Raw genomic sequence first — 18,495 nt, forward strand, 5'->3', positions numbered from 1 at the left:
TCATTTGCCTCATGCAACGTTCTCTAATCTTTATGGACATCGAGCTATCAAGTTGCCAACCTGGCTGCACTAGGTCTTTACTCCAAAGGTTGCTTCAACACCACCTGTGGGGTATGGTAACACTTGGAAGGCTCCTAGGAGTGTAATGATCTTGGTTTGAAATGATTGGTTCCTAAGGCCGTCAATGATGGCCTTACAATATTCAAATTTTAAAATCTTGACAGGGTATGAACTAGGATAGTCCTAAGAATACTTTGATGGTGTTGGTGAGTAAGTTTGATAAGCCTAGATCCTTTAATGAACTAATGTCAAATTGTCTTAAGGTTGTGAAGATTTTAAAAATCCACATCTCTCAATGTAAGTCGTGGAATCTAGGGCATGATTACACTCAAAAGGCTTCCAAGAGTGAAATGGTCATAGTTTAAAGCAATTATGATATTCCTAAGGCCATCATCGAGTTTTGGCCAAAACTCGTTGATGACCTTAGATACCTCAGAAACATTTCAAATCAAGTTCATTATATTCTTTACATCTTCCTGAGTATTTCATAACCTAGATAGAGAGTTGTGAGTTTTAAAAATTGGTTCAACTTTGAAATACTTTTGAGAGTTGTATAATGGTTCTAGCAGAGTTATGGGTAGTTTTGATCACAAATTGAGCGCAATAAATTTAGGAATCGATTGGTGAACTTACTAGTGCACAATAGTTAACTCATAAAACAATGACATAATTGAGAAGAACTGCGTGATTTGATAAATATGAAAGGAGATATGTGTTTTAGATATCATGAAAAATTGCATATACGGTTTTGCATATTGTTGAAAAAAATAAAAGCGTTGACATAGTTCGCTATTTTTTACATATATTATTAAAAGAATATTTAAGGCGCTTTTTTAGTTTATTTTTTTAAAATGACTTGGTCAATTTGTCTCTTTTACTTTTAATCATTAATTTTATTAAATGATTTGAATGGAATGATAATGCTGTAAATAATAATTTTTTAAAACCGTGTGAAAGTATTTTAAAATTTCAAGAATATTTTGAAAAAAATAAACTTTTACAGCGATTTTTTTTATGAAGATTCAATTAACAAGAACTATATATTTATCCTATGTGATATTGGACAGGCCACACTTCGATATCCTTGCCGTTTTAGGCTCATTTTGTGCCGTCCAGTGTTGCTGCCTCATCTTTCCTTTTGCCAGTGAACAGACAGCGATAGAAGTCGAGAGGAGGCCCTCCGGTTTGATCTCGCATGGCGCAAATTCCCAACCTCGACACCGCCCCTCTTAATCTCACTTCCCTTAGGTAGATGCTTATGGGTTTTGTGGATTTCTCATGTTCTTATTGATTGTTGATCGATCGGCCTGATGTTTATGGCAGGGAACAATCTCAGAAGGAGCTGCTTAACATCCTTAAGAATGTGCGGTTCCATTTTCCAATTGTACCAATTCCCAACTATTATTATTTTTCAACCCCTGCGTTTTGAAGTTTAGGACTCGATTTTCTCAGATTCGAGGTAATAAATGCCTCGTCATTGACCCAAAGCTCAGTGGATCACTTTCTCTCTTGATCCAGACGTCGCTCCTCAAGGTATCTTTGTGTACATGCTGCTTTGTTTCACTGCAACTCACCTTTTCTTTTTAGTGTACTGTTGTTGATGTAGTGGGAGCATTCTCTTGTACGAGCAGGAAAATGGTGTTGAGCTGCGGCATCTCTCTTCCGAGCCTGTTCAAACTGAATGTTCCAAGATATTGTATCTTGTGCGATCCCATACCAACTTGATGAAGCTGATTTCGTCAAACATTCACAATGATCTATCCAAAGGAGTTCAGAGAGAATACTTTCTTTATTTTGTTCCGCGTCGCACAATTGTTTGTGAAAAGGTGAATTTTCTTACATTTTTGACGAACTGTAGGTTTCTCACTGTTGTGGACCGAGTATGGGCAGATATTATAGAACTGTTTGGTAAATTTTGGAACTACCCCTATTTTCATGATTGCAGTACGCATGAGATTGTTTATACACATCTACATATATGCATCTGTTTAAAGGTCAAAGCATATGTGCGGATAATTTCTGAACATTTTTGCTATGAGAGTTTCATATCAAGATAAAATCTTTTTATAAGTCAACTAAACTTAAAGAGTTGAGCTCATATCATTGTTCTAAATATCATAGTTTCTCCTTTTTTTTTTTCCTTTTATTTTGCTCGTGCCTAATAAGCAATCTTGTCTATCAAAAAGATAATTTGTGCATTTCCTTTCATTCAGTAGCAGTCTACTACAACAACAAGAATATCAGTCCTAGCCATTTGGGGTCATTTATATGGATCTTATTCCGCCTTTGAAATCTATGCAAAGATATTTTCATATTTTTTTCCCTCTTAAGGGTGCTGGATGGACATTTCGGCCTTCATTTTTCACTATAATGCGCATTGTTTAGAGCTGAGAAACATCTATGTGCTATATTGATGCTTCCTCTCTTTAGCCATGAAATTCCAAAATAAGCTTCATGGTCCCTCCTGATAATTGAGTGTTATTCTTTACCTATTTTTTGATGGACAACATTCACCAACCTTTTTTTTGTCAAAAGAACTGGTAGCATAATTAGGATAGCTTGGTGCAAGAATTTGATAGATTCCATCCACAAAAACCTGACAGGCAATTTGTCAGATTAGGCTTTCAAATTGGTATCCATCAGATCTAGCTGCAATCTAGATGCAGGTTGTGGTTTTCTTTTTCAATTGTTATGCCCCTTATCTCAACATCCAAAAATGTTCCTAAGTACTTCCTTTTCATACGTTAATTTCTTGAGGATGCATCTAGTCAAAACTAATCAGTTTTCAATGATAGTTCTATTGTTTGATCAACTGGTGGATTTCCTAGCCATGGTGCAATTGCCAATTGTATAATAAACAATGTAATTAAAATTTAAGGAGCTTGACTTTCTTATAATTACTATTTTTTTTATCATTTGCATCTTTTTTTGAAATTCATTTAGCATGTTAACCTTTGTCAAATTATTTTAATCACATTTATTTTTTAATTTCTTGTATAATAAACAATGTAACTAAATTTTGAGGAGCATGACTTCTATTTATTACTATTTTTTGACCATTTGTATCTTCTTTTAAAAATTTAACATGTTAACTTTCGTCAAATAACATTAGTCACATTTATTTTTTAATTGCCTGTATAATAAACAATGTAACTAAATTTTGAGGAGCATGACATTCTTGTAACTACTATTTGTGATCATTTGCATTTGTTTTCAAATTCATTTAACATGTTAACCTTTGCCAATCAACATTAGTCACATTTATTTTTTAATTTTGTGTATAATAAACAATGCAACTAAATTTTTGGGAGCAAGATTTTCTGTAATTATTTATTTTTGGTCATTTGCATTTTTTTTACATTCATTTAACATGTTAACCTTTGTCAAATAACATAAGTCACATTGTTTTTTAATTGCTTGTATAATAAACAATATAACTAAATTTTGGGGAGTGTGACTTTCTTGTAATTACCATTTGTGATCATTTGCATTTGTTTTCAAATTCGTTTAACATGTTAACCTTTGTCAAATAGCATTAGTTACATTTGTTTTTTTAATTTCTTACTTATTTTTGCTATGTTTTTTAATAGAAATCCTCTTGCCTAACTGCTTTATCATTGTTTCTATATATTGTTTAATTTCATATTTCTGTTTTCCAGCACCATCTTTCACGCTTCTATTTCACTGGTAGTTGCCTTTTATATTTTAATTCTATGTTAAAAGAATATAATTGTACATGCTTTTTCATTGAGAATACTTTCCATTAAATGTTCTACTTTATGCTTTTGCAGATCTTTGAAGATGAAAAGATTCACCATCTATTGACTATTGGAGAATACCCTTTGTACATGTTGCCACTAGATGAGGATGTTATATCTTTTGAGCTTGACCTGTCATACAAGGTATATAGCCAAATACACAGTAGAATGAATCATGCTCAACACTTTAAGATCATTTCATATATTTGATGGATATTGTAGGAATGCTGTGTCGATGGTGACACAAGTTCACTTTGGCATATTGCTAAAGCTATTCATAAATTGGAGGTATGTTACTTGTGAATTATGAGGTGCTGATGAATAGTACAAAATCTTTGCAAGCTTAATTATATGAAAAAGTAGTTGCAATGATATTAAATTAACCAAATTTAATCTATATATACTTTGTGACGGATATTTTATGGGATCTTACAAGGGAAATTCATGAGGAAGAATGTGCTCCCTTTGTTTATCTAAGAATTTTCATTTATTATATTTTAAAATTTTATTCTATATTTACTTATTTATCAATTCAAATTCCCTTTATCCTTGTTTATCATATAAATCAGTGTAAAATGGAGTATCTCATGTCTGATTAGATTGAATTTCTGGAAATTTCCTAGTACTTCATGAATGACATTCTACTTCTTGAAAGTCTATGTTATACTTTTGGTAATTGATATGTGATGGTAATGCAAAAGGGAAATTTAAATTATTCATGGTACTATTACTCGTAAATTGTCAAGGGTATAAACATCTGAACACATCTTATCCTCTTTGTGTTGCATATCCTCAATAAAGATTGTTGAGATAAATGTGCACAACCTTAGACCCTGCTGCAAATTGGTGTGCACAACCTTATCTAGACAATTTCTTTTGATTTTTCTACACTATATTGTTTTTTGAGTTGTTAAACATTAAAAAGCTGCACTATCTATAGCATTAGTTTTTGTGATTATGACATTCTCTAATTAGTTAGTACTGTGGTTCCTGAAGTGTGTGTCTTTGTCTCATTACTTGTTATGTATTTATACCAGCTGATATTAGATTCTCCATCTTATGGTATCAAACTTGTGCAAAATTTTCAGTTTTCCTTTGGATTTATTCCGAATGTGAGAGCAAAAGGAAAGGCATCAACAAAGGTTGCTGAAATTTTGAATAGCCTACAAGTTGAAGAGCCAGTTAGCTCAACGGATGTAATGTATTTAACATCTCTTTTCCAAAGTAAACCCTTTAATTGTTCTAAACTTTAATCACTTTCTTCTGGGGCTCCAGCTGGGAATTCCTGAGATAAATACACTCATTTTATTGGATAGAGAGGTACTTCCTTTCTCATACTACATTTTCTGATTCTCTATTGACTCTATTGATGTATAGACATTGTTCACAAATCTGAATGTTGATAGCATGCCAGGTGCAGTTTGTTTGGTTACGGAAGCAGGCAATAAAATGTTGATAAAATCTTTTATATTATTGCATCATTTAGAAATTTGGCTGATTGGGCAAACTTGTTAGGATGATAAGATTATTTGGTGCTGTGCTCAATGTTAGCAATTTCCTTGGTAATAATTTCAGCTTCTAAATAGTTGTAGTTTAATTAAAAATAATCAAACAAAGAAGATGTGATAAATTAATTTTTTAAGTGCTTGACTGCTCCATGTAGTTAATGTACAAGGAATTTTAATCAGATAATGTATGCTAATATTTTTTCTTCTGCTCTTGTGCATTCATTTACTTGTGTACCAAACTTGCATTTTGGTGTATGCAAGCCTTGTCATATATAGTCATGATTTGAAATCTTGTACTGTGCCGGGTGATGTGGTTGAAGCATATTGTTATGATAAATTATTGAAATTTGATACTAGTTACTAGGTACCGTTAATGTGTTCAGGGTTTAGGGTTTTGGTGTCAATCATGTCAAAAAGTATCATGTTATGCCAACACCCAATACCCCTTTATCTTGGCATGTCGAAAAGATAATGATATCATTTATCTTTTTCTTATTTATCTCCTTCCTCCTACCACCTACAATTTGCCAACACCATAACAATGCCAAAACAATATCATCCTAGTCAAAAATTAAATGGAAACTTCGGCTTGGCTTGAGTTTTTGAACCTTGCATACAGTTAATATCAAACACCCTTTACTAACTTTTGTTACTGAACGCACATATTACTTGGCTTATTTACTTTAATATTGTTCCATTTCATCTTTACTTTTTTTTTTTTTCCTTTGTGAACATTATTATTGTTTTAAACCCACAAATTTAACATGCATTTTCTGATTATGAATTGCTTGTAAAAAGCTTTGCTACTACAAAGAATTTTTTGTAATTTCTCTATTTTCACATTTATTGCAGGTTGATTTGGTGACACCTATGTGCTTTCAGCTAACATATGAAGGACTTCTAGATGAGGTCAGTATTGGAGACTTGATACCTCAAGGAGTTGAGGGTACAAATTGATTACTCTATTTTTCAATTGATTTTATATATTTCTTGCTTGCCTTCAATCCAATATATGAAATCTAGCATTTTCATTTAAGTATGATTCCTCAAATTTTTGTCATATGAACTAGAGGAATTACAAGGAGTAAATCTGGGTAGTGCCATCCATGGAATGAGGCATGATGGTATGGAGTGTGCTGACGATTTAGTCTTTGCATGCACTCTACAAAATTGATCATGGATTTGTTGCAAGGTCACCAATTATTATTATGTGTTTGCGCTAGCATTTTCAAATGTCCTTAGTAGTAGTGCTGGACATGTTTTATTAAAAAAAAATTAATGATTGGCCCCTTTACTAATAACTCAAACCTTTGGGTTAACCATTTGCCAGTCAATTTTAACACAGTATCATGGCACAACATCCTAAGTTTAAATGTTACCTTTTAGCAATTTAATCTTATCTATTCATGTGCTATATTTGAGTATGTTCACTCACAATGAAAGGTGAAAATTAAGAATATAAATTTATGAATTAGTGCCTTTCTTAATTGCTTGAGTTTTTAGGATAAGTGATTAACCAATCAAGCTTAACAAGTTCAAAGATATCAACAACACCTTGGACTTACCTTGAAGCAAGGATTAAGGTGCCGAGCCATGCCAGTTGGCATGGATAAAATTTATTGTTCCACTCGGTGAGTGCTCACTGTCATCAAATCTCTTCGGCGTCATTGAAGCATGGATTAAGGTGCCGAGCCATGCTGGTTGGTATGGATAAAATTTATCGTTCCACTCGTTGAGTGCTGATCGTCATTGAATCTCTTTAGCGTCAACAATAGGTGGAGAATCTTCCTCTCGCTAAAACTTCGCGATCCCACACAACCCATCTACAAGCTCTTCACAAGGTTGGGTGGCCTTGTTTGATTGCGAGACCTTCGTGATCATGGTAGTTAGCCCTAGCTACGAGACCTCTCGTAGCAGCCTTGGTTGCGAGATCTCTTGTAGCGGCCTCATCGTAGCCAAGCCATGACATGATGTCATGATACCCACCCACCCACCCCCCCTAAAAAAAATCTTCCATCTTGTGCTTTTCCACCGAGAATTGATTTTCCTGTTAATTCGTTTCCTTTATCCATCCATGAGGGTAAAGATAGAGAATAAGCTAATTAAATACGATTGAACCAAATTATTCTATATATAAATTTGATTTAATTTTAAATTAACCAAAATAAATCCAAATTAAACCTACTTGATATTAATTGTTGTATCTACTTGGTGAACTCCCCCTAATCCTAATTCAACTTTCACTCAACTTTAATTTTAAAAATATGAATTTAATTCAACTTAATTAATTCTTTATATTATTTAAAAATAATTGAAAATGTAAATTTTTTAAATAGGATAAAATTTGATATCTAAAAGATTTTGTGTTCTAACTTTTGTGATGTCAATAGAGATTGAGAGAAATAGTGTAACATGCGATACAAAAATTAAAGTATGACGAGATTGTGTTGAGCTTCTGTTCCTCCGTTGCGTGTTCTCTTTACTTTAATTCGAATGTCAATAAACAACTAAGGTTCAGCACAACGATTTATTTAATTAAGTTAAAAAATAAATTATTTATTTATTTATAGTAGTTTCAATTTATTTTATTAAAATATTATTTAAAATACATAACACATATTTTGATATTAGTAACCTCACATGTTATCTATTTTACTAGATATATCTTGATTATTGGTATAAATTTTAATTCGAATAAGTGATATCATTTTTAAAAAAGAGAGAAATATATTTATTTTCTTTCATCTAAATTATTCAACATTTAAAAACTTATAAACACTCATTCATCCAAGAACTATCATATACATATATATACATGATTTCAATAAATGAAAGTCACCATCCTCTTATTCTTTTACTATATAATAGAAAATTTAGACAAAACTTTTAGATAATTTTAAAATACAAAAATGTAAACATATTTTTAATCCATGAATAATTCTAAAATTTCAAATAAATGTAAACATAATAAATGCCTAAAACTATCAAAATATATTTGAAGATGTTGAAATCGAAGATTAATAATTTCCTACTATATCTAAATAAATTTTATCTTATTTTATCATTTCTAACCAAACGTTCTTTGGTCTCCTCTTTCTCGATTAATGCGTGTATTTGTTATGGTGTCACATCGCATAATTAGGGCATTTATTTGGTGCCTAAGTACATGTTGATACCATCTTGAACGCATTTCTTGGAGTTTTCCCTCGATAGGCTCAACTCCGACTTTATCTTTAACATTCTCATTTTTTATTGGTTCATTCTCATATGTTCATACATTTATCTTAACACCTTTATTTTTGTAACTTTCATCTTCCGTTCGTATGCTTGATTCATAACTTAACATTCAACTTTGTATAATATATTGGGTCTAACTGTCTTTTTTTAAAACCTCCTTTTAAACTTTAAAGATACCTTACGATATAGAACACAACACTTTTCTCCATTTCAATCATCTTGTCAGTATTTGTGTAAAACATGTCTATAAACCTGTATTTCCTTTTGTAAAAATGAACTTAGATACTTAAAGCTTTTAGTTATAGGTAACTCGTCATCTATTGTCTTGCTATGTCTATTACTACTAAATTTAAATTTCATATCTTTCATCTTTTCTCCATTAAGTCTAAAACCTTTTACTTCTAATGTCTCCCACTAATATTCGAGCTTAACATTCATGCGTCTTATCTACTAAAATAATATTATTTGCACAAACATGTACCATGATAATGCATCTTGAGTGTGTGTAGTGAGTTCATCCACGACTAGTGTAAAAAGATATGAACTTAGAGCTCATTCTTGATTAACCCTATTTTTATACGAAACACTTGGGTTAATTTATATGGCTCTTATTATTATATCCTCACACATATTCTTAATTATTTCATTATACGTTCCACTAGCACCTTTCTTTTATAAAATTCTCTATATAATTTCTCTTGGGGCTTTGTCATAAACTTTTTTGATGCCAATCAAGATCATATGTAGGTTTTGTTTATTTTCTTAATATTTTCAATCAATTGTCTCACATAAAAAATTGTCTCCTGAAACATTGTTGCTGCTACATCACCTAAAAAATGAGTAATCGAATATTTCTATTATCTTACATACTTGGATGATAAATTCCTATTATTTTTGAACTAATTCATGAATAAAATCTGGCAAATGATTGGTTCTGTTTGTCTGCAGTGTTTAGGGGATAATTTGGATGGAACATTTCTTTGGATTATTAAAAGAATGTAATGAACAATTTGTCCACACTATTTTATTAAAACTTAGTCATTTGACTTTTCTGTAATTCTATTACACCTCAGTGCTACCATAGTGAAGATTGCTAATATGTAGATTTTGCAAATCAATAATGGTTCAGTGGAGGTTGATACCACTGTTATGGGCAGCCAGCAAGATGGAAAAAAGGTCAAGGTTCCTCTGAATTCTAGGTATATATTTAGTGTATTCATGTGAGATTAAGTATGCCTATAGTATTTATAAGATTTTCATGATAATTTTTTATGGGATTTAAATAAATAAATACAATTTATGTTTAGGTCAAGGTTCCTCTGAATTCTAGGTATATATTTAGTGTATTCATGTGATATTAAGTATGCCTATAGTATTTATAAGATTTTTATGATAATTTTTTATGGGATTTAAATAAATAAATACAATTTATGTTTATCTTTTTTTTTTTTATAATTAATTTATCAATATTGAACCATGGTGTGTTTGCCTAGCATTAAATGGATTAAATCTTTGGCTATGAACTAAGGATCCCATGAGCATATGGAGAAATAGAAGGGTAAATTCTTAGCTAGAAAAGGTCTTCCTCAAATGTCCTAACATTACACAAGGAGTTATTGTTTTTTTAATAATCATATACACTGTTACACACCAGGTCCATAAAAGTTGTCTTTGGGCCTCCATGGGAATGCGGGACATGTCATTGTTCTCTCTTACCTTTCTGGGAACTTTCCACTCCATAAGGCATCAGATATAATTGAATCAGGGATTACTTCCTGTTGCTGGAGCAAACTATTTAGAAATTCTTCTTGCTTTCTGTATCTTGAAAAATGATCAGCAAATTTTATTTGTTGCTCCTTAAAAGGACATCATTGAATAATTGTAAAATAGAAGAAGAAGAAGATGCCATTTAATAATCTAAATAAACATTTGAAGAAAGCAAAAAGGACGGTGGTTTGGATGCATTTGATCATTAAACTTGTGCTTTAAGATGCCTTGTTGAGTTTCTTTAAAACTTAATACACTACATAAACATTTTACAAAAATAGATTGGTATACATTTATGATGGATTTTACTGCTAATAAAAGTGGACAATTCTTTTGTTGTTTACCACTACAAGGGTAGGCCTATTTTTATTAGAAACACTTAGCTTTTTGGAAAGGAATTTTGTGTATTGTAGATTAATCTATGCATATGGAATTTTGGGTGCTGCATTTTTCTCCATTCATCCTACTAGAAAATTAAATTGGAGTTCCACTTTTAAGTTTATAATGGAGTATAGTTGTCCATTCATTTTTCCTTTGTTTCCCCAGCGACAAATTGTTCAAAGAAATTCGAGATATGAACTTTGAAGTCGTGGTTCAGGTTTCTTGTTTCACCTTCTTGCTTTGATTTCCACATTTAACTTGCTTTGCACTTTTACCATTAATTATAAACTGTTAGTTATTCTCTGAATCTTGATAACAAGTGCAGGTTTTACGCCAGAAGGCAACTTCAATTCAACAAGATTATGCAGAAGTAAAATCTCAAGTAAGTACCATCACAAAGCTCTTTACCATTGAAATGCTAGTTTCTTCATTTCTTAGTTTCTCATGTTAAAAGGCACACTATTCGCGCAAATAAAGGTACAATGTCCTAATTTAGTCCCACAAGATGTGTTTTGGGCTATTAAAGGAGTTTATAGGCTCAAGAAATATATTATTAATTTAGCTTTAAGTATTTTTGGTTAGTGGTTGAGCCTAACAAATGTACCGATTTGTTATCACATTTGGTGAGATACATGTTTTGTCACTGTGGTATTGGAGCCATCTTGATCCTAGTAAGCTGAGGTACTTGGAAAAGGTTGCATGTGCCTTGACAGAATTACCAAGGTTCAAAATCTCGAGCCGTATCAAAGTTTCGGTCTTTGATTGGAACAGTACTATTCCAGTATCATGTCTATGTTTTGATGCATGGTACCGATAATAGATTGAAGTTGAAGAAGGAAGGAGATGAAGCATAAGAAGAAGATATTGTTTTAAATCTTGTACCATGCCTACGAAACCATCAAACCATATCATTTTGGTAAATTACTAAAACTCGATGCCACTTAGTACATTTTCTTCCTCCAACTTTCAATTTGTTACCGACATCATGCATTGAAGCGTCAATACGATACTGGAACAACATTTTTTCAGTCAAACATCAAAACTACGGTATGATGCAAGATTTTGAACATTAGTATTGAGTGGTATTAAATTTTGATGATTTACCAGAATGATACATGTCTACCATTTTGCCTGGCACAACATGAGATTTCAAACCATGGGAACCACCATTTTACCTCTCTTTACTCCAAAGAGTGATTGTTTATTCTAAGGTGAGGGTTAGACATTAGGTCTTGACAAGAGCATTGGGCCTTAGGTGACCAAGATTATCGCAATACTAAATTAAGCAATGAAGCAAATTTATAGGTTTAGATGAGCAAACTAATACTAAATTCAATTTACACATTTAGCTGGTGTCAGTTCTCTTATTTAGATAACTTATGATATAGAGATGAACTTATTCTAAGCATGGTATGGCATTTGCAAATGGTTTCCTATTTGATTACAAAGTCATCATTAGGCCTTATATGGCTGGTTATGTGTGTTTACATGAGTTGAATTTTGAATCTTCATAGTGGAGTCATACTATAATTTGGGGATATTGTGATGTATGAGCATGGAGAGTTGTGGGATAAGTTTATGGTCTTAAACCGAGTATGGGCAGATATTATAGAACTGTTTGGTAAATTTTGGAACTACCCCTATTTTCATGATTGCAGTACGCATGAGATTGTTTATACACATCTACATATATGCATCTGTTTAAAGGTCAAAGCATATGTGCGGATAATTTCTGAACATTTTTGCTATGAGAGTTTCATATCAAGATAAAATCTTTTTATAAGTCAACTAAACTTAAAGAGTTGAGCTCATATCATTGTTCTAAATATCATAGTTTCTCCTTTTTTTTTTCCTTTTATTTTGCTCGTGCCTAATAAGCAATCTTGTCTATCAAAAAGATAATTTGTGCATTTCCTTTCATTCAGTAGCAGTCTACTACAACAACAAGAATATCAGTCCTAGCCATTTGGGGTCATTTATATGGATCTTATTCCGCCTTTGAAATCTATGCAAAGATATTTTCATATTTTTTTCCCTCTTAAGGGTGCTGGATGGACATTTCGGCCTTCATTTTTCACTATAATGCGCATTGTTTAGAGCTGAGAAACATCTATGTGCTATATTGATGCTTCCTCTCTTTAGCCATGAAATTCCAAAATAAGCTTCATGGTCCCTCCTGATAATTGAGTGTTATTCTTTACCTATTTTTTGATGGACAACATTCACCAACCTTTTTTTTGTCAAAAGAACTGGTAGCATAATTAGGATAGCTTGGTGCAAGAATTTGATAGATTCCATCCACAAAAACCTGACAGGCAATTTGTCAGATTAGGCTTTCAAATTGGTATCCATCAGATCTAGCTGCAATCTAGATGCAGGTTGTGGTTTTCTTTTTCAATTGTTATGCCCCTTATCTCAACATCCAAAAATGTTCCTAAGTACTTCCATTTCATACGTTAATTTCTTGAGGATGCATCTAGTCAAAACTAATCAGTTTTCAATGATAGTTCTATTGTTTGATCAACTGGTGGATTTCCTAGCCATGGTGCAATTGCCAATTGTATAATAAACAATGTAATTAAAATTTAAGGAGCTTGACTTTCTTATAATTACTATTTTTTTTTATCATTTGCATCTTTTTTTGGAATTCATTTAGCATGTTAACCTTTGTCAAATTATTTTAATCACATTTATTTTTTAATTTCTTGTATAATAAACAATGTAACTAAATTTTGAGGAGCATGACTTCTATTTATTACTATTTTTTGACCATTTGTATCTTCTTTTAAAAATTTAACATGTTAACTTTCGTCAAATAACATTAGTCACATTTATTTTTTAATTGCCTGTATAATAAACAATGTAACTAAATTTTGAGGAGCATGACATTCTTGTAACTACTATTTGTGATCATTTGCATTTGTTTTCAAATTCATTTAACATGTTAACCTTTGCCAATCAACATTAGTCACATTTATTTTTTAATTTTGTGTATAATAAACAATGCAACTAAATTTTTGGGAGCAAGATTTTCTGTAATTATTTATTTTTGGTCATTTGCATTTTTTTTACATTCATTTAACATGTTAACCTTTGTCAAATAACATAAGTCACATTGTTTTTTAATTGCTTGTATAATAAACAATATAACTAAATTTTGGGGAGTGTGACTTTCTTGTAATTACCATTTGTGATCATTTGCATTTGTTTTCAAATTCGTTTAACATGTTAACCTTTGTCAAATAGCATTAGTTACATTTGTTTTTTTAATTTCTTACTTATTTTTGCTATGTTTTTTAATAGAAATCCTCTTGCCTAACTGCTTTATCATTGTTTCTATATATTGTTTAATTTCATATTTCTGTTTTCCAGCACCATCTTTCACGCTTCTATTTCACTGGTAGTTGCCTTTTATATTTTAATTCTATGTTAAAAGAATATAATTGTACATGCTTTTTCATTGAGAATACTTTCCATTAAATGTTCTACTTTATGCTTTTGCAGATCTTTGAAGATGAAAAGATTCACCATCTATTGACTATTGGAGAATACCCTTTGTACATGTTGCCACTAGATGAGGATGTTATATCTTTTGAGCTTGACCTGTCATACAAGGTATATAGCCAAATACACAGTAGAATGAATCATGCTCAACACTTTAAGATCATTTCATATATTTGATGGATATTGTAGGAATGCTGTGTCGATGGTGACACAAGTTCACTTTGGCATATTGCTAAAGCTATTCATAAATTGGAGGTATGTTACTTGTGAATTATGAGGTGCTGATGAATAGTACAAAATCTTTGCAAGCTTAATTATATGAAAAAGTAGTTGCAATGATATTAAATTAACCAAATTTAATCTATATATACTTTGTGACGGATATTTTATGGGATCTTACAAGGGAAATTCATGAGGAAGAATGTGCTCCCTTTGTTTATCTAAGAATTTTCATTTATTATATTTTAAAATTTTATTCTATATTTACTTATTTATCAATTCAAATTCCCTTTATCCTTGTTTATCATATAAATCAGTGTAAAATGGAGTATCTCATGTCTGATTAGATTGAATTTCTGGAAATTTCCTAGTACTTCATGAATGACATTCTACTTCTTGAAAGTCTATGTTATACTTTTGGTAATTGATATGTGATGGTAATGCAAAAGGGAAATTTAAATTATTCATGGTACTATTACTCGTAAATTGTCAAGGGTATAAACATCTGAACACATCTTATCCTCTTTGTGTTGCATATCCTCAATAAAGATTGTTGAGATAAATGTGCACAACCTTAGACCCTGCTGCAAATTGGTGTGCACAACCTTATCTAGACAATTTCTTTTGATTTTTCTACACTATATTGTTTTTTGAGTTGTTAAACATTAAAAAGCTGCACTATCTATAGCATTAGTTTTTGTGATTATGACATTCTCTAATTAGTTAGTACTGTGGTTCCTGAAGTGTGTGTCTTTGTCTCATTACTTGTTATGTATTTATACCAGCTGATATTAGATTCTCCATCTTATGGTATCAAACTTGTGCAAAATTTTCAGTTTTCCTTTGGATTTATTCCGAATGTGAGAGCAAAAGGAAAGGCATCAACAAAGGTTGCTGAAATTTTGAATAGCCTACAAGTTGAAGAGCCAGTTAGCTCAACGGATGTAATGTATTTAACATCTCTTTTCCAAAGTAAACCCTTTAATTGTTCTAAACTTTAATCACTTTCTTCTGGGGCTCCAGCTGGGAATTCCTGAGATAAATACACTCATTTTATTGGATAGAGAGGTACTTCCTTTCTCATACTACATTTTCTGATTCTCTATTGACTCTATTGATGTATAGACATTGTTCACAAATCTGAATGTTGATAGCATGCCAGGTGCAGTTTGTTTGGTTACGGAAGCAGGCAATAAAATGTTGATAAAATCTTTTATATTATTGCATCATTTAGAAATTTGGCTGATTGGGCAAACTTGTTAGGATGATAAGATTATTTGGTGCTGTGCTCAATGTTAGCAATTTCCTTGGTAATAATTTCAGCTTCTAAATAGTTGTAGTTTAATTAAAAATAATCAAACAAAGAAGATGTGATAAATTAATTTTTTAAGTGCTTGACTGCTCCATGTAGTTAATGTACAAGGAATTTTAATCAGATAATGTATGCTAATATTTTTTCTTCTGCTCTTGTGCATTCATTTACTTGTGTACCAAACTTGCATTTTGGTGTATGCAAGCCTTGTCATATATAGTCATGATTTGAAATCTTGTACTGTGCCGGGTGATGTGGTTGAAGCATATTGTTATGATAAATTATTGAAATTTGATACTAGTTACTAGGTACCGTTAATGTGTTCAGGGTTTAGGGTTTTGGTGTCAATCATGTCAAAAAGTATCATGTTATGCCAACACCCAATACCCCTTTATCTTGGCATGTCGAAAAGATAATGATATCATTTATCTTTTTCTTATTTATCTCCTTCCTCCTACCACCTACAATTTGCCAACACCATAACAATGCCAAAACAATATCATCCTAGTCAAAAATTAAATGGAAACTTCGGCTTGGCTTGAGTTTTTGAACCTTGCATACAGTTAATATCAAACACCCTTTACTAACTTTTGTTACTGAACGCACATATTACTTGGCTTATTTACTTTAATATTGTTCCATTTCATCTTTACTTTTTTTTTTTTTCCTTTGTGAACATTATTATTGTTTTAAACCCACAAATTTAACATGCATTTTCTGATTATGAATTGCTTGTAAAAAGCTTTGCTACTACAAAGAATTTTTTGTAATTTCTCTATTTTCACATTTATTGCAGGTTGATTTGGTGACACCTATGTGCTTTCAGCTAACATATGAAGGACTTCTAGATGAGGTCAGTATTGGAGACTTGATACCTCAAGGAGTTGAGGGTACAAATTGATTACTCTATTTTTCAATTGATTTTATATATTTCTTGCTTGCCTTCAATCCAATATATGAAATCTAGCATTTTCATTTAAGTATGATTCCTCAAATTTTTGTCATATGAACTAGAGGAATTACAAGGAGTAAATCTGGGTAGTGCCATCCATGGAATGAGGCATGATGGTATGGAGTGTGCTGACGATTTAGTCTTTGCATGCACTCTACAAAATTGATCATGGATTTGTTGCAAGGTCACCAATTATTATTATGTGTTTGCGCTAGCATTTTCAAATGTCCTTAGTAGTAGTGCTGGACATGTTTTATTAAAAAAAAATTAATGATTGGCCCCTTTACTAATAACTCAAACCTTTGGGTTAACCATTTGCCAGTCAATTTTAACACAGTATCATGGCACAACATCCTAAGTTTAAATGTTACCTTTTAGCAATTTAATCTTATCTATTCATGTGCTATATTTGAGTATGTTCACTCACAATGAAAGGTGAAAATTAAGAATATAAATTTATGAATTAGTGCCTTTCTTAATTGCTTGAGTTTTTAGGATAAGTGATTAACCAATCAAGCTTAACAAGTTCAAAGATATCAACAACACCTTGGACTTACCTTGAAGCAAGGATTAAGGTGCCGAGCCATGCCAGTTGGCATGGATAAAATTTATTGTTCCACTCAGTGAGTGCTCACTGTCATCAAATCTCTTCGGCGTCATTGAAGCATGGATTAAGGTGCCGAGCCATGCTGGTTGGTATGGATAAAATTTATCGTTCCACTCGTTGAGTGCTGATCGTCATTGAATCTCTTTAGCGTCAACAATAGGTGGAGAATCTTCCTCTCGCTAAAACTTCGCGATCCCACACAACCCATCTACAAGCTCTTCACAAGGTTGGGTGGCCTTGTTTGATTGCGAGACCTTCGTGATCATGGTAGTTAGCCCTAGCTACGAGACCTCTCGTAGCAGCCTTACTTGGTTGCGAGATCTCTTGTAGCGGCCTCATCGTAGCCAAGCCATGACATGATGTCATGATACCCACCCACCCACCCCCCCTAAAAAAAATCTTCCATCTTGTGCTTTTCCACCGAGAATTGATTTTCCTGTTAATTCGTTTCCTTTATCCATCCATGAGGGTAAAGATAGAGAATAAGCTAATTAAATACGATTGAACCAAATTATTCTATATATAAATTTGATTTAATTTTAAATTAACCAAAATAAATCCAAATTAAACCTACTTGATATTAATTGTTGTATCTACTTGGTGAACTCCCCCTAATCCTAATTCAACTTTCACTCAACTTTAATTTTAAAAATATGAATTTAATTCAACTTAATTAATTCTTTATATTATTTAAAAATAATTGAAAATGTAAATTTTTTAAATAGGATAAAATTTGATATCTAAAAGATTTTGTGTTCTAACTTTTGTGATGTCAATAGAGATTGAGAGAAATAGTGTAACATGCGATACAAAAATTAAAGTATGACGAGATTGTGTTGAGCTTCTGTTCCTCCGTTGCGTGTTCTCTTTACTTTAATTCGAATGTCAATAAACAACTAAGGTTCAGCACAACGATTTATTTAATTAAGTTAAAAAATAAATTATTTATTTATTTATAGTAGTTTCAATTTATTTTATTAAAATATTATTTAAAATACATAACACATATTTTGATATTAGTAACCTCACATGTTATCTATTTTACTAGATATATCTTGATTATTGGTATAAATTTTAATTCGAATAAGTGATATCATTTTTAAAAAAGAGAGAAATATATTTATTTTCTTTCATCTAAATTATTCAACATTTAAAAACTTATAAACACTCATTCATCCAAGAACTATCAT

General features: G+C 31.6%; 1 protein-coding gene across 1 annotated transcript in view; it reads left to right on the top strand.

Annotated features, from left to right (window-relative positions):
- The window catches only part of LOC122038442 (vacuolar protein-sorting-associated protein 33 homolog), a 67,773-nt gene that overhangs the window by 6,660 nt on the left and 42,618 nt on the right, over positions 1 to 18,495 (top strand). Inside the window, exons 2-13 of the mRNA XM_042598192.1 lie at positions 1,128 to 1,308; positions 1,384 to 1,423; positions 1,513 to 1,593; positions 1,692 to 1,886; positions 3,852 to 3,962; positions 4,041 to 4,106; positions 4,907 to 5,014; positions 5,094 to 5,138; positions 6,179 to 6,235; positions 9,668 to 9,762; positions 10,877 to 10,928; positions 11,037 to 11,093. Coding sequence (XP_042454126.1) covers positions 1,256 to 1,308; positions 1,384 to 1,423; positions 1,513 to 1,593; positions 1,692 to 1,886; positions 3,852 to 3,962; positions 4,041 to 4,106; positions 4,907 to 5,014; positions 5,094 to 5,138; positions 6,179 to 6,235; positions 9,668 to 9,762; positions 10,877 to 10,928; positions 11,037 to 11,093 — 960 coding nt within the window. The 5' untranslated portion in view covers positions 1,128 to 1,255. The remainder of the gene's footprint in view (positions 1 to 1,127; positions 1,309 to 1,383; positions 1,424 to 1,512; positions 1,594 to 1,691; positions 1,887 to 3,851; positions 3,963 to 4,040; positions 4,107 to 4,906; positions 5,015 to 5,093; positions 5,139 to 6,178; positions 6,236 to 9,667; positions 9,763 to 10,876; positions 10,929 to 11,036; positions 11,094 to 18,495) is intronic.

Source organism: Zingiber officinale, chromosome 1A, assembly GCF_018446385.1.
Source record: "Zingiber officinale cultivar Zhangliang chromosome 1A, Zo_v1.1, whole genome shotgun sequence".
Classification (NCBI taxonomy): Eukaryota; Viridiplantae; Streptophyta; class Magnoliopsida; order Zingiberales; family Zingiberaceae; genus Zingiber; species Zingiber officinale.